The 16,391-nt window shown below is 58.9% G+C and overlaps 2 protein-coding genes across 12 annotated transcripts in view; both read left to right on the forward strand.

Moving 5' to 3' along the window:
- LOC117639002 (polypyrimidine tract-binding protein 1) overlaps positions 1 to 16,391 on the forward strand; it is a 202,461-nt gene that overhangs the window by 7,063 nt on the left and 179,007 nt on the right. The gene's annotated exons all lie outside the window — the stretch shown is intronic.
- On the forward strand, positions 322 to 12,420 carry LOC117639004 (gastrula zinc finger protein XlCGF57.1-like). Of its 2 annotated transcripts, none has more exons than XM_034374299.1 (3): positions 322 to 457; positions 10,520 to 10,590; positions 10,663 to 12,420. In XM_034374299.1, the coding sequence occupies exon 3, from the start codon at positions 10,685 to 10,687 to the stop codon at positions 11,936 to 11,938; it is 1,254 nt and encodes a 417-aa protein (XP_034230190.1). In that variant the 5' UTR covers positions 322 to 457; positions 10,520 to 10,590; positions 10,663 to 10,684; the 3' UTR covers positions 11,939 to 12,420. The 2 variants fall into 2 exon arrangements, with proteins under 2 accessions (XP_034230190.1, XP_034230191.1); XM_034374300.1 differs by having other exon boundaries at positions 10,670 to 12,420.

Consider the following 16,391-nt stretch of genomic DNA (forward strand, 5'->3'; position numbering starts at 1 on the left):
CACGGTGGTGTGGCGGCGGCGGCCTCAGCGTTCGGTCCTGCAGAGCGTCGGTTGCATCCGCACTGTGGGCACCGTGCGTGTTGCGCCAGCCGATTCCGAGAGTCGTTTACGTCGCTGTCTCTCTCGTACTCGTGAGGCGTTCCTTTCTGGTGCGAAAGAGACAGAGCAATGAAAGCGGCTCTCGGAATCAGCCTGCAGCTCGCCGCCCTCGCTTGGCGCCGTCAGGTTGGCTGCCTTGGCTGCCGGCCGGCGTGCGGCCCGTGCGGTCCGTGCGCGCAGGTTGGCAGTGCCGGCAGCAGACGACGCGCGTGTTGACAGCCGCTCGTCAGTTTGTTCCCGAGTGGCGCGACGCGGACGCAGCGTTTGCCGGATTTGTGATTTGTGCTTGTTTACGTTCCAAGTGTTCCGCGTGTTTGGTTTTTGCTGCTTCTCGGCGCGGCGCCGCGACTGCCAGTCGGTATGTATAGACGCGCTGTGCGAATGAGTGTTGGTGGCGAGGCGAGGCCTGGCGAGGCCTGGCTTTGCCGCGCGCCGCTCGGACAGACATAACCTCTGTGTGGCTCGGCGGCCGGCGGGGCGGCCGGCCAGCGCGCCGTAGCCTGTAGCCTGGTGTTTGCGGCTTTGGATTTCGACGTCGCGTCTGTCGGACGAGTGGCGACGTTCTAAAAGTGACGGCGGCGTGCTTTTGGCGGTTTGTCGCCGTGCCTCTGTCGCTCTCATGGGGCGTCCCGTAGGGGCGCGAGAGAGACGGCGGCGAAAAACAGCTCTTCGGAAGCAGACCGAAGTCCTTGACGCCGCGCGCCGAAAACGAAACGAAACTGCGAGCAGAGTGTAGAGTCAGTGTTTGCATGAGCCGGCTTGCTTTTATAGCCGCGCCGGTCTGCAGGCCGAGTCCGAACGGCGTCCGCGGCGCTGTCTCTCTCGCACTCGCGGGGCGTCCTGCGTAGTCCTGCGGGTGCGAGCGAGGCAGGGCGCTGCTGGCGCGGCGCTCGTATGGTCCGCCTGGTCTGGCTGGTCTGGCCGCCGAGGCCCCGGCTTGAGCACGGCGAGCAGGGCCTCCTACTTGAAGGCCCGCCGGCACATTACCGCGGCGGCCGGCACACTGGCAGGGAGGTCTCTCTCGCGCTCATGGCGCGCTGCGTAAGAGTGCGAGAGAGACTGACTGTTCGGAATCACTCTGGGCCCGGCGGACCCGTCCTGCGTCCTAGGGGCCCAGTGGGGCCCAGGCCGGCCCAGGCCCCACCGCGGGGCCGCCGCGGGGCCACCCAGGCGTCTCGGGCCCGCAGCCCGCAGGGCGAGCCGCACGGCCATGGCAGGGCCGCGAGGGCAGCGGGGCCGCGCGGGACTGCCGGGGTCAGGCCGGTCTTAGGTCGGCGGCCAAGTCAATCCGCCCCGCCCCTCCCCTCCCCTCCCCTCCCCACCGCGCCCGCCGTGGCTGATCCTGTTGAATGGGAAGGCTCTGTGTACGCATTAGTACGCCGCATCCGCAGGATGTTTTATTTTGAGCCGTGCCGTGTCTCACTTCCCACTTTTATTTCCTCATCCCTTTCACCTTGTCCGTTTGCCTGCAGGTCTGTCTGTCTGTCGACTTGTCGATCCGTCCGTCTGTCTGTCTGTCTGTTGACTTGTCGGTCCGTCCGTCACCCTTCTTCTGGCCCACTGTGCTGCATATGCCCCGCGTGCCATTGGCGGGGCGCGGCGCCACCGCGGCCAGCCGTAGTGAATTTATCCTCCGGATTCCCAGTTTCCGCCAGGACACCCCGGGGACGTGCACCGTCTCTATTGCCCCCCCCCCCCCCAACAATCCTGCTTGGGCCCCGGCCAGGTTTCGGTCTCGTTGGGACTGTGTCGCGGGAAAGTGAGTGCGATCTGGGAGGGGCGCGGCTGCTGCGGCACTGTAGGCCGGCCTTCCGACTGCCCGCCGCCTGCCTGCCTACAACTTTGTAAGAGAAAGAAAGCCCTGTGCTAAAAACTAATATGCTTAAAATTTTGAAAGCATTTTTCTCCGGTTCAAAGATTTGCTGTCAGGACGAACTGCACGGTAAACCTGTCCGCTGACACCCGTGATCGGCAGACCGCCAAGCCCGAGTGGGTTCCCGAAGGCGTCTGAGACGCGTCCCGTGTCGTGTGGGGCCGATTGGCGCGAACCTCGCCGTGTTCGGTCTCGGCCCGCCCCGTCGGCCCGCCCTTGCCCTGCCTGCCTTAACAATTAGAACGGGCGCGGTAACGAGCCGGGTCAAGCAGTGTCGTCGCTCTGTCTCTCTCGCTCTCGTGGCGAGTCGGGGACAGTCGGGGTGCGCCGGTCGGTCATTGTGACGCTGTCCACAGCTGTCCACATGGACGGACAGCCTGGTCCGTCATCGCCGTTTGAACGCCCGCCCCGAGGGCGTTTCAAACCGGAAATGACGTCATTCGTGCAATCGTGGTGCGGAAGCACTCGTTGACGGAGGGGCGCGAAAATGGGGCCCAACGCGGCGTTTTGAGATTGGCGCGCGGCGGCCTGCCACGCATTTCTCGGCTTTCCTTTTTGCACGATCTGCGGGGCCGGCTGGCCGCTGATGCTACCCATTTTATCGACAGTCCCTGGCGCCTATTTTCTGCGCGCCCCGCCCCGCCCCGCCCCGCACGGCCCTGCCTCGCCTCGCCACGCCACGCCTCGCCACGCCACGCCCTGCGCCGCGTGTCACTAGAGTCGAAATGTATATGAGGGGCGCCGGCGCGGGCCTTCTGGTGGGGTGGGGTCTGCAGGCCGAAGCGGACGCTGGCTTCTCTCTCGCACGCATCGGGCGTCCCGCGGGGGTGCGAGGGAGACAGAGCGACACCTGCTGGCGCGAGGCGCGAGGCATTGGCAGCTGCCCCTACACCGTAGGCCCCTACACCCTATCCCGAACTGAAACAAGAAGCGACGCGTCTCATTCATCAGCGATTAAGTTACCTTTGCTGCCGTTGTCGCCTTGCCGCCTGGCTGCTGAATGGACCCCCCCTCTCGCGACAATCACTTGCTGTCCCGGCGACGGCTGGGCCGCGGGTTCGAGTCCCCAGCACGGCCGTGAGTCGCTCTCGTCGCCGGGTCTGTCTCTCTCGCACCTGTCCGCGACACACCCTCGAGAGCAAGAGAGGCAGAGCGACGGTAACGGAAGTCCGCTGCAGCCTGTTTTCCTCCTAGCACGCTCCGATTGGGCGGCCTCTCCGCCGGTCGTTCCCCGCGACACTGCTTGCGCGGGCGGGGCGCCACTATGCCGCCATGCCTCTACACTGTGCCACCACACCGCGCCACCGCTCCAATTGGTTTTCCAGCTTCCCGCGGCTCCGTTTCCGCGGAACGCGCGACGCGGCTGCTTCTTTGGCGCCGCGACCGCTATGAGAAACTCGCGCGGCCTTCATTATGATTTCCATTGTATTTCGCGCGCGGCTCCTGTGTGGCCCGCCCCGCGCCGCGCCGCCCCGGCAACGGGACATACGCGTATGGCGGATGCGTCCCCTCCCCCCTCGCCCCTTTTTTGCACTGTCCGCCTTTCTGAAGGGGCAATTACCATTGTCTATGGGACTTTTCCCTTTATCTCTGGCGGGACGACGCAAATTATGTTGACACATGCCGAAGGGAACCGAAAGGGAACCAACCAACGCGGGAACGGGGAGGGGAGGCGCTATTTACCTGGGCGGTCCCGCGGGCGAACCGAACGCTTCGCGACGTGTAGTTCGCGGTGTCGCGGAGTAATCCCCCCTCCCCCCCCCTCGCGGGGTTTCGTCTTCTGCCGAGTCGCCGCGCCGCCGAGAAGCCGGCCGCCCTCTCCCAGACGTCACGGGCACGAAGCAAGTTCGGCGAATTAAATTGGTGGAAACGCCGCGGCGGTCGCGGCCCGTGGCGCAGCCGCGCAGCCCTCCAGCCGCTCCTCCTGCTCCTCGTCGGCTGGAGCGGCTGGAGCGGCTGGAGCGGCTGGAGCGGCTGGAGCGGCTGGAGCGGCTGGAGCGGCTGGAGCGGCTGGAGCGGCTGGAGCGGCTGGAGCGGCTGGAGCGGCTGGAGCGGCTGGAGCGGCTGGAGCGGCTGGAGCGGCTGGAGCGGCTGGAGCGGCGCGGCGCGCGGTTTCTCCGGCCTGCGATTAAATAATTTGGTCTAGTTTGACTTCCTTGGACCGGAAAACGAGAGGCGGGCGTCGCCACCCTCGGTGTGCCCGCCGTGCAATCCGGGAATGTGGCGGCTGGAGTCCAGGCGCGGACCCAGTGGGGTGTCGTCATCGTGGCCGCTGGGCCCGCTGCAGGGCGCTGGAGGACAACTGTCCCCCGCCTCTCCTTTCTTGGCCTCTAGAGGTGCCTGAAAGGTAGTTGAAAAGTCACACGGAAAGTGTCACTTGCCCCCCCCCCCCCTTTTTGGCTGACACTGGATCCGCCACTGGATCGCGAGTCGCCTGCGCCTCCTCTCGGCGAGTCGGCCGATCGAAGCCGGAATTTGAGTGCCTGGCGCGGTGCCTGTCCTGTGGCACCCAATAATGCGGGCCCTTGCGAGAACTTGCAGGCCGCGGCCTCTGAGGGCAGGGCGGGCAGGGCGGGCAGGGCGGCGTGCCGCTGCGGCTTTGGACGCTCGCAGAGCCCAGCCCGGCCTAGCCGGCCCGCCTCCAGCGGCTCCCAACTTCGCGCGCTAGCCGTGCGGTGCCGTGGACTGATTCCGAGACGCGTTTTCGTCGCTCCGTCTCTCTCGCACCTGTACGGGCCGCGCCGTGAGTGCGAGGGAGACGGAGCGACGACTCTCGGAATGAGGCTGGCGTGCGGCTTTGGGACGCAGGGCGGGTAAATTACCCGCGTTCGGCGGCAAGGCAAGGAGAGCCGCGCTAATGTAACGACTCTCTATCGCCAAGTTCGGAAATAACGGCGATACCGGTGGGCTGATGTCTGATACACGATATGGCGCCGGGGCGGGGCGGGGCGGGGCGGGGCGGGGCGGGGGGGGTGGATGCGTCTGGTTGCGTCGGGCCCGGGCCGGGGGTGGGACTTGTACACAGAAACCGCATCGAGCAAGACACGAATAAAACATGAAGCGGCAGCGGCCGGAGCGGAATCCGAAGCACGGCAGATTTGGCGATAAGAGCTTCCCTCAGTAATGATTGCCCTGCCTGCCCCCTGCGCCCCCCGGCCTCGCCTCTGCCGGTGCACGCTGCAACCCCCTCCCCTCCCCGCCCCGCTTGGTTGCTATCCCAAACCGGACGCGCCCTATCACGGCCTGCATATTGGCGCCGGCGCCACCCGGATTGGCAGATGACTTTTTCCAGCGGACGTCCAGTGCAGCCGGAAGCGCCAACAAGCCCCCCCCCCTCTAATCCCTCGATGGCGCCCTTTGGTGGGCGTGTCGAGAAATTAAGGGCTGTGCCGCTTTCAGCTCGGCAGCTTTGGGATTGGCGCGGCGCGCCCTCGGGCTTTCAGCGGCCGGGCTTTCAGCATCCACTCGGCTTGCGGCTTTTAGCCGGCCCGGCTTTCCGCCGCTTTCGTCCCGCCTCGGGCCTCTTCAATCAGGGAGACGATTGGACGAGCCTCTTGACCTGCCGGGTCAGCCCGCCGTGACTCGCCGACTCGCCTGGCCTGCCGCGCCACAGGGAGCGCCGGACTCAACTACGAAACAGCAAAACTTTGCGCGGCCCTGCCCGCTTTGGATTGCGCCGCGTCTGCGGCCGTCCGTCCTCATTGTTTTCGGCTGCACCGGCCGGCCCGGCCGGGCTGGAGCGTTGGTTCGGCTGCTACACTGGGAACGAGGACCACTGAGGAGCGCCAGGTGGTTGGCTCGCTCGCTAAATCCACTTGCACTCGTTCACGCTCGAGCGAACGTGTCATCCGCACGAGCGCACACAACTTGAAACAACTGATTTATCCGAAGAGTTTCTTTTAGGTGCGCGTCACCAACGGGGAAAGAAAAGGCAGGACACCCACGCCTGCGACACAAGTCTAGCGGCAGAGCACGAGGCCGAGGCGGCCGCCGCGTTCCAAAGCCACTGCCTTGCAGTGCACTGCGTTTTGTTGAGTACTTGTCTTGCCCCGCGGCGCCGGCCCACTGAGGCCCGCCGCGGCTGGCGCGTTGAAAAAGTTGGCACGCCGCACGTGAGCACGCGGCTTATGCAAATGCACTGGAGTTTGTCACTGCGCCCCCCGGGACCGCCGGGGCCGCGCCCACGACGTCGGCACAGGCCGATTCGCAGTGTCTCTCTCGCACTCACGGGCTGCTCATGGGTGCGAGGGAGAGCGCGACGAGAAAGAGTCTCGGACCGCAGCTTCGGCCTGGCTGGGCCGCAGGACTCGGCACGGCGCGGTCCTATCGAATCGAGGCATCGGGAAGTGATGAGCGGTGACCAGCGCCAGTCCGAAACTCTGTCTCTCTCGCTCCTTTACGGGACGCCCCGCGGGTGCGAGGGAGACAGAGCGCTGAAAAGCCCGGCGGCGGGGCCGGGCGGGGCCTTGCCGGCCGTGGGCGCGCAACGCGTTTTGGTGCCCCTCGCCCAATGACTCGGAATAAGCGCTGCTTTGCTCCGCGCTGTGCCGGGAAGCCGGCAAGGAGGAGGTGGCGACACCGACGCCATGATTCGCCGGCAGGGAGGAGACAACCGACGACCGGGACGGGACGTCTCTTCGCGCTGAGATTTCGGTCGAAGGCGTTTGAGCGAGGTTTTGAGGCCGTCTGGTCCGTTTAGTAATTTAGCTTGGGTGCTTCAATCCTTGCAGATCTACACACATTGAATATGGGATCACTCGTCAAATATCGGGATGGTGAACTGTTTTAAAACTGGTCCTCAATCTGCCATTCCACTCATTGAATTGATGCCACCCTGTGTAGAAAATCGTGTCGAGGTGTTACCGTTTTCTCCAACTTACTGGCGCTTCACCTTGTGGTCGGTTCTTCGGACTTGTTCTTAGGCATAGTCGTTGAAAATAAAATCATTTTTTTTAAATGCGGACTTCCCTGCTTTGCTTGTCTCCGCGTGGCACTGGCGAAGCGGCGTAGTGGCCTACACTGTGCGAACGGCTGGCTGCACCCGGAGGCCCGAAGGCCAAGGCAGGTGAAGTGGGCAAAACGCTGGCACCGCGCTGGCACGCATTCATGGAGCGGCATGCCATCTGTCCGTTGGAATCCCTGCAGCGCACTGCAGTGCGGCATTCCGCGATCTGGTGCACTGTGTGTGGAGGTGGCTTTCGAGAAGTCCGTCGCTTTTATTTCATCGCTCTGTTTCATCGAATTTCATCAGCTTCACCTGCTTGTGTGACAGTTGCCATGTTTTTTTCCCGTGTTGATTCTCTCTGTTGGCCGTCCAAAATCTCCTGTTGTGGTGTTTGGCGTTGATGCTCGCCGCTCAAAATATCCTTCCTGCCGTGTTTTTCTCTTCTTTTTTGGTGCCAGTTCTCCCTTTCTGACGGCACCGCGCTGCTGACCCCGTGGCCCGCTTGGCCCGCTTGGCCCGCTACTACACGTGTTTCCGTGTCCTCGGCGTTCCGTTGTTTAATACATGTGCCTCGCGACGCGCTGCCTCCACCCTTTCATTCTGCGCCATCGGCCGAGTGGGACGCGACAGTTGTATCGGGGCCTGTGCCCGCCAGTGTACACACGGATTGACAGATTATTACACCCACAGGAAGCCATCCCATGATTGCTCACTCATTCCTTCATTCCTTCATTCTTTTCTTTTTTTGCAAAAATTCTTTTGCTTCTTTACTGTCTGAGTCAGAGACTACGCAGTAATTTTTTTTTGCGGTAGCATAATTTTTGTGATGTAGATAGATATGCTACAGAGACCCTAAATTTCTAAAATAAAGTTGACGTTTTTTTCTGCAACTTTTTGCACACATTTTGATGGACAATCGCTGTGGACAGCCTAGCGGTGTCCCTGCCGTTTGTTCCAGGACTCCAGGTGCGCGTGGGGTGGGGCAATGCATCGCAATGCATATCGCCTGCAGACGCCATTTGCATAATTACGTCGCGTCTGAATGTCACCGCCTTCTCGATTACAATGAACCGCGCGCGCTTCCTGGATGTCTTTATCGGACGACACGCGTGCGGACAACGGGAGGACACAACACGCGTCGTACTGCTGTGAGACGCAGCGGCCAAAACTTAATTCAGACGCGTTTTGAGCTCCAGGGTCGCTAAACAGGACTCGAACGGAACGTGTGACCCACTAATAGATTGCTCATTCGGAGAGCAATCCGTTGGTGGGGTCACACGTTCGTTTCGAGCCCTACTTAGCGACTCTGGATCTCAAAATGTGTCTTGGATTTTGACCACCTCCACCGGTCTTCTGGCCCACTGTGCGCTGCCAGACACCTTGTTGTGCTCAGTCTCCATTTGCACGCAGTCTACAGCCTCGGTGGAAGCCGGGAAAAAGCGCAGAGAGGGGGAGGGGGGGAGAGGATTACGCACGGAAGCCGTACCTACCCGTCGCCGGGCCGAGCCTGCTGGAATATGCATTAGTGGCCCAGCCCGCTGGAAATTGAAAGGCGACGTCCATAATGCACGCGTCTCGCGGCCTTTCACAATTATTCGCAACTCTGCAACACACACACACACACACACAGAGTAAGGAGGGGGAAACAGGCCTCCACTCTGTGTCCCTCTCTCTCTCGCTCTCCCTCGTGTACCTGGCTGACGACGACCAGATTCGAATTTGGTTCAATGTGTGGGGGGAACATGGCGGTATAAAGGAGGAGGTTGGCGGTCCTTGGGGATGCCCGCTGGGAGCGTCTCCCCGCTGAGGCTGGCTGGGAGATTTGATGGCTTTGGGGCGGGGCGGCCGAGGCGGCCGAGGCGGAGAGAGAGCCCTGCCGGCCGGCCTGGCGGGCATTAGGTGCTTGGCATGATGAAGCCCTCGCCCCCAGTTGCGGCCGGCCAGTGGCCGCGGAGGGCTGAGGGTCCTGGAGGAGGTCCTGGAGGTACGGGAACCGCCAAGACTGGCCCAACTGGATGGATGGAGACTGTCGCCAGGGCTGCACTTGTCAAATGAAAATGTGTCCGAATGGGGCTGGCCCGGGCCTGGGCCTGGGCCGGGCGGTGGTCAGGGGAGCCGGACAGGCCATTGTGGACGACTGGGCCTTCGATACAATGGCGATCCCTTTCTGTGAGGACTGCCCTGCGAGGTGCTCTCCAGGCCTAGGTGCTCTCCTCGTCGACACCCTCAGTTCGTACCTATGAACCTGTTTGACCACATAACGATTCGTAACCTGGGTAGGCCGGTATGTGCAACCCCTGTCTATGCAAGAGGGGAGTAGCTTCTTGAGATGTTCCTGGAAATGCAGTTCCGTCCAACTCAATCGAAAGAAGCTGTCCTTGGTGAATCCCCGAAGCCTTTCCGAGCCGATCCCCGCGTCGGTGCGAACCTGCGCAACAGGCCAACCAATGTCTGACCCACTGGTGGAATCACTGGTTCGACTTTCGGCCGCACGAGACCCCCTCATGGCCCTTCGTGATGTAGGGCCGAGCCGTTGTGCAGTGGCGCCTATTTTTCTTGTCCGTTCTGATTAGACGGGGAGAGGGGGGAGGGGGGGGATTGGGTGTGGTGAACCGAAGCCACTTGTCCCGGCCCACGCAGTGCCGCGCAGTGCCACGCAGTGTACAGAGTGTGGGCCACGAGGCGGCACGCGCTGGCCGTCGTGCGGCGTCGTCTCTCTCGCTCTCTCCCTGCCTCGGTCCCAGCAGTGCCGCTGCAGTGCGACGGAGACGGCCGAGCCCACCTATTTTCTCAAGTGGCGTCCGCCTGCTTTCATCCCGATCCCTACTTCGTTAATATTCTCCGCGAAATGATTTTGCCAATAATTTGACGAATTTCTCATTATGTCGCTTTGTGCTCTAATTCTCTCTCCCCCCCCTTTTCCCTCCTGGTCTGTCCTGGTGGCATTTCATTAATTCCACGAATCCCCAGACCATCCGCGGTATTGGCGCCCGCTCTGTTTGACTCACTTTTACGTGAAATTTAATATCGAAGCGTTCCTCGCTATCTGCATTGTTTCGGACCGGCCCTCCACGGTAAAAACGGAACCTGGTTTTCCCAGGAACAGCCTGGAAATCGCCTATGTCTCTACCATAGGCTTCCTGGGAAAACCAGGTTCCGTATTTACCGTGTCCTTTTTTCATTCTCTCTGTTTGCTTTCTATCGGCTGCGTGTGTCGCGCCACGCAACAAAACGTCCAAGAACTTTAAACTTCTTCCACATATTTAATTTGTGAACAGATAAATTTATGGAAATTCGGTAGATACTTTCTTACTGGTTGTTATGGACTTTTTTGCGTTTCTTTGTGTGAATTTATTTTATGGTTTAGACGTGGACAGAAGTAAATTTTAGGCTTGTCGAGGAGTGTTCTTACCTGCCCTGCCACGTCAAACCCATTTTTATACATAGTTTGTTCGAGGGTCTTGCATTTCGAGTTATTGACTGGCGTTATTGGTTTCGTTTTCTGAACAATGTCATGTGTTTTTCAGTAGCCACTTTGGCCCGCTGTTGTCCTTTCCAACTGCTAACACTTTTTCACGTTTTCCTTTTTATTTCCTTTCCAGAACTTGTTTTATTTAACATACCGCCCCAGTTTCATTCGGAGGTCTCCATTGTACGCGTCGCAGCAGTGAAGGTACGTGTGCTGCTGAGATAAGCTTGTGTTGAGCCCGAGTTACGAGAACTTAAAAGACGGTGCGTGTTTCAGGTTGCAGGCTCGAGCCTCAGTGATGGATCCGAAACGCCGCGTCGCATCCGAAGTGCTTTCCTCGGTACCCAAATCGTCTGACGATGCTGTCACTGACCCTATAAAGTGTGGTACTGCGAATCCGAAATTCAGGCAGCAGCCTGCAGAGATGCTGACTCATCAATGTACAGCGTGCCAAAAGAAATTTAGATATGCAAGTCTCCTTAAAGTTCATTTAAAAATTCACTCCAAGGAAAAGCCGCACAAGTGCACAATCTGCGAAAAGAAATTTAAACTGAAAGTTTATCTTAAAAAGCATCTTTCAACCCACGCCGAGGCGAAGCGGCATGAATGTACTATGTGCGAAAAGAAATTTAGACTGGCAGCTTATCTCAGAAGGCATCTTTCAACCCACACCGAGGAGAAGACGTATGAATGTACAATCTGCGAAAAGAAATTTAGACAGGCAGCTTATCTCAGAAGCCATCTTTCAACCCACACTGAGGAAAAGCCGCATAAGTGCACCATCTGTGAAAAGAAATTTAGACAGGCAGCTTATTTTAAAAGGCATCTTTTAACCCATACTAAGGATAGGCCTTTTAAATGTGAAGTTTGCTACAGGACGTTTAGTAATGGAACGGATCTAAGGAATCATTTAAGAATTCATATTAAGGAGAAGAATTTGAAGTGTGATGTTTGTTATAAAAAATTTTCTTCGAAATATGAGCTTACAATCCATTGTAGAATCCATACAGGCGAGAAACCTTTTGAGTGCGTGGTATGCAATAAAAAGTTCAGACAAGGGTCACATCTCCGGTCTCATCTTAGGATCCATACAGGTCATAAACCATTTGAATGCACGATGTGCAACAAACAGTTTAATCAGACTTCCCATCTTAGATCTCATCTAAGGACCCACACCGGGGTAAAGCCATTTGAATGCTCTCTTTGCTATAAAAAATTTCGTTGCCCAAATGGTCTTCAGCTTCATTTAAGAACCCACTCTGGAGGAAAGCTCTTTGAATGCTCTATTTGCAATAGAAGGTTCAACTTTGCCTCAAATCTCAAATCTCATCTAAGAAACCACACTGAAGATAAGCCCTATACATGCACAGTTTGCAAAAAAACATTTAAGTTTGCATCCGCTCTCAAAAGTCATCTGGAAACCCATCTAGGAAACAAGCTTCATAAGTGCACAGTTTGTGACAAAAAGTTTACCCATAGGTCATCTGTTAATAGCCATTTTAAAATCCATTCTAAGGACAAACTTTCGAAGACATCTTTGAATGCACGATAATCACCAAATGTTTCAGACAGAAATCAGATTAAAGGAGTTATTTTGAACTTCGCACGGAAAAAATAAAAGTGTAGGCCTGATTTCTGTTTTAGCTGTAATTTTGTGACGCCTTCTTTGAGAAGGAAATTGTAAATTAAGAATCCGGGCAGGAGCGAGAAGGTATTTGGTCTTTCATTTTGTTGACCGGCATGCGTGACTTGCATTGTCTTCTGTTCGTTTTTTGGTAGAGATTAGATTGATAACGTGTCTAATTTTGTGTAAAATCATAGCAATTGTAATGCAAGATTCTAGGGAAAATGTTCAGTACTACCGTCCTGGAAGTTAAGTTTATCTTTTACGCATTGTGGCAAGGATTTCCAATAGCATATTAACTCAGTTGTAATGTTTGTATTTATTTCTTGTAGAATTCTAAACTAGCTAAATGCTAGTGTTGTATTTCTGTATTTGTCTCCTGCGCAATAAACGATGATTAACTACAGTAACTCGGATTTTTGTCGATGTTAGAATTCCGTTCATCCGCGTCTCTTACACAACCCAATGTTCTTGGTCTGAGCATAAGCCATGATACGTAATCACCACTTTTTATTTTCTTTTTTAATATCAACTATTCATTTTATATCCAACTGGTAATTTTAAAAGACAAAATTTTCCCAACCACAATTCTTTACGGAATGGAATGAAAACAATTTGGTTGAACAGCAAATGTTACCGCCTTGGGGCGCTAGACTGAAGTGAAGTGAAGTCCAATGCGACCATGAGGTGCAGTTGACGTTCATCAGAAGAGAAAAGCACGATCATGATAAGAAAGTGCAGTAAGTTTCTGCGATTGCCTTCTTGGACGAGAGCGAGCCCCCTATCTTTTATGCCCGAGTTTTAAAACCGCTGCTCGAAAATGGAAATCAGTCTGTCCGGCCCTTCTGGCACTGCGTCGCGGATAGTCGCGGTCGCTCGGCCCGTGTTCAGTGGCTACGCGGCGCCGGGTCCGCGACGCGCACCTATCGATTCATACGCGTTGTTTATTACACCAATTCATATATTGTAGCCGATAAATAAGGGTGGCGGCGCGACGGGGTGGCGCTGGAAGGCCCGGCTCAGCCCCCTGGGGTCGCTCCCCGGCGCTCAGCCGCCCCGCCCCTCTTCTCCCCGCCCTGCCCCGCCCCGCCCTCCTGCCGCCGCGTGATGCTTTGCTTGAAAATTGATACCGTATCCATTATTTTCTTCCCCACTTTTCCATTAGGCTTCTTTCTCATCCGCTGCGTGTTGGCGGCGGCGGCGCGGCTTTTACCTGCCTTTTCGCCTTTCATCGACGGCGGTGGCGGTGGCGGGGCGCTAGACGCCCCAATCTAGTGGCCTCCCGGCCAGCCGTCTCATTCGTGCTTTTGTCGTTTCTATCCCTCTCGCGAGTCGCCCCGTTGGCGTGCGAGGGAGCGTCCGGAATCGGAGAGGACCGTGTTCATTTTGCTGAGTGTCTGGCGCGGCCTCGCGTGCATCGGCACCTGATTTGTCTGGCTCTGGCGAGAAATATGGGACGCGGGGCTGCCCGGGGCTGCTCTGGGCATTCCCTCGTGCCCCCCACCCTCCCCACCGACTCGCGCCTCGCGGCTTGCCCAACTTCCCATCCTGTCCGAGCAAGCCAAGTCTAGTCCGCGACGCGTCGCTCGCGTCGCCGGTCCGTGATTTACGGCTGTTTTACCGACGGACGGACGGACGCCGCTGACGGACAGACCGACCGACGGACGGTCGGACGGCGGTGAAGGGGCGACGCCCCGCGGCCCGTCTGGCCGGACGCGTCGCCGCGTCGCCGCGTCGCCCAGATCGACGCCTTTGCCTTTTAATTTATCGCCGAGGAGAGAGGAGGCGCCGGTGTGGCGCTTTGTGTTGTCGCCCTGGTTCCCCGCGGCCAACACTTTGCAGCGTTTTGCCCCCGTGCTGTCTGTCTGTCTGTCTCTGTCCGTCTGTGTCTGTCTGTCCGTCCGTCCGTCCGTCCGTCCGCATATCTCCTGTTTGACCATCCTTTCCTTATGTCCCTCCCTGTGTCGCCAACCTTCGGCTCACGTCCATGTGTGGTGCCCGTCTGTGTGTGCGTGAGCGAGAAGGAGAGAGGGAGCGAGCCTTGAGCTTGAGGCCCCTTGAAAGCCATTTCGCCACGTCTTTGTGCCATCTCCTTGACCAGCTCGTCCACTGCCGCTGTTGCACAGTCACCTGACTCCCCGTCCCGGCCGACCTCTGGCTGGCCGCCTCTGCTGAGTCGGGCCCCGTCGGGCCGCGGGTCGTCTGTCTACATCGCGCTCTGCAGCGCCTGTGTTATTTTATCCCCGAAATGGCAATGCTCTCCGCGCCGTGCGCTGCACGCTGCATGGGCAGCGCTTGCCTCGCCGCTCCGCCGCCTGGCTAAAGTTCAAGGCGGCGCCGTCCGTCTTGCCTGCCTGTCTGCCTGTCTGTCTGCCTGTCTGCCTGTCTGTCTGCCTGTCTGTCTGTCTGTCTGTCTGCCTGCCTGCCTGTCTGTCTGTCTGTCTGCCTGCCTGTCTGTCTGTCTGTCTGTCTGTCTGCCTGTCTGTCTGTCTGTCTGTCTGTCTGTCTGCCTGTCTGTCTGCCTGTCTGTCTGTCTGTCTGTCTGTCTGCCTGTCTGTCTGTCTGTCTGTCTGTCTGTCTGTCTGCCTGTCTGTCTGCCTGTCTGTCTGTCTGTCTGTCTGTCTGTCTGTCTGCCTGCCTGTCTGTCTGTCTGTCTGCCTGCTGTCTGTCTGTCTGTCTGTCTGTCGTCTGCCTGTCTGTCTGTCTGTCTGTCTGTCTGTCTGTCTGCCTGTCTGTCTGTCTGTCTGTCTGTCTGTCTGTCTGTCTGCCTGTCTGTCTGTCTGTCTGTCTGTCTGCCTGTCTGTCTGCCTGTCTGTCTGTCTGTCTGTCTGTCTGCCTGTCTGTCTGTCTGTCTGTCTGTCTGTCTGTCTGTCTGCCTGTCTGTCTGTCTGTCTGTCTGTCTGTCTGTCTGCCTGCCTGCCTGTCTGTCTGCCTGTCTGTCTGTCTGTCTGTCTGCCTGTCTGCCTGTCTGTCCGTCCGTCCGTCCGTCTGTCGTTCTGTGTCACACAGAGCCACTCTCCTCTTCCTTTCACGCGCGTGCGAGAAGTAGTGTCGATGAGGCGTCAGGTGCGAAAGCGGGCCGTGGCTGCTGCAGTCTACCCCGCACTCGCTCTGCCCCTCTCGCACCTTCACGGCACCGAGTGCGAGAGAGACAGAGCGATGCTGTTCGGCATGGCTGCGCGCGGCGGCATTCCTCCCCACTTGGCGTCGCGGCGCCAAGGGGTGTCGTCTCCTCCGCGCTGGCGCGTGGCCGGCGACACACTCGAGCGCAGTGCACGGCAGTGCAGTGCCGTCGATGTCGTCCGCTCGATGAATAATGTCACGTTGGACATCGACTTAAATATTCACTTCCGTAGGTTCCTGTTTTTCGAAATTAAATTTTGTCCGCTTTTTTTTACCTCCACATGGCGGTCGTAATGTGCTCGCCGTTTACGGGGCACGTGGGCCATTGGTCAAGTTAGCGCTCCCCGCGGCCCGTCGCGGCGCCCATGGCGCCCATGGCCCGGCCAGCCGCCACGCCCCCGGCCCAGCAGCCTGTGCAACTGGAGCCCCACGGCCAAGGCCAGCCAAGGCAAGGCGTACGGCGCGGCCCTGGGGACTGACAGCGACAGGCGTTCGACTGTTTGACGCGGGCATTTGTCCGGCCCGGCAGTGCGGCCCGCCGATACAGCGCGGCACGCCTTGGGGCCGACAGGCGGACTGCGCCAGACTTTGCACGTCCCGCCGCGGCCAGAGCGATTCCGAAGGAGCCCTGTCTCTCTCGCACCCTTACGGAGCGCGCCGTGAGTGCGACGGAGACAGAGCGACGAAACGCTCGCGGGTCACTCGGCAGGGAGTGCTGTCTGCGCCCCCCGGCCGTGCGGCCCCAGCGGCCCCCGCTGCCCCCGGCGGCGAGGCCCCGCTGTCCCGACCCGAGTTTGCATATGATGCATGTGCTGCAGCGCGGCCCTAGGCGCTGTGCTGCCCCGCCGGCCGGTCGGGTCGGGTCGAGCAGGCACTCGAGTCCCGCATCGAGTAGCAGTGCGAGTGGACGCCGGCATCAGGCAAGTGGACGCGGTCCGCCGGAGCCGAGGCACCCACCCTCGGGCCACTCATCCTGCTGCAGTGCAGACTGATTCCGAGAGTCGCTCTCTCACTCACATGGCGGACCGTGTGGGCGGTGCGAGAGAGACAGAGCGACAGTCTGCCGTGGGTGCCACCCCTCTCTTCGCGCGCGGACGGAGACCGTCGTCCGGCCCCTGCGTCTGTGCGAGTGCGACAGAGCCTGACTGTAACGAGCCGCACTGCGTGCCGCTGCACTGGAAAAAGGGGGCCGCGGGGCGACAGCGCGCCACCACACTGCCCTCGCGGCCCTCGCGGAGCAACACGTGACTTCATAACG

The sequence above is a fragment of the Thrips palmi genome, unplaced genomic scaffold, assembly GCF_012932325.1.
Source record: "Thrips palmi isolate BJ-2018 unplaced genomic scaffold, TpBJ-2018v1 HiC_scaffold_10, whole genome shotgun sequence".
NCBI lineage: Eukaryota > Metazoa > Arthropoda > Insecta > Thysanoptera > Thripidae > Thrips > Thrips palmi.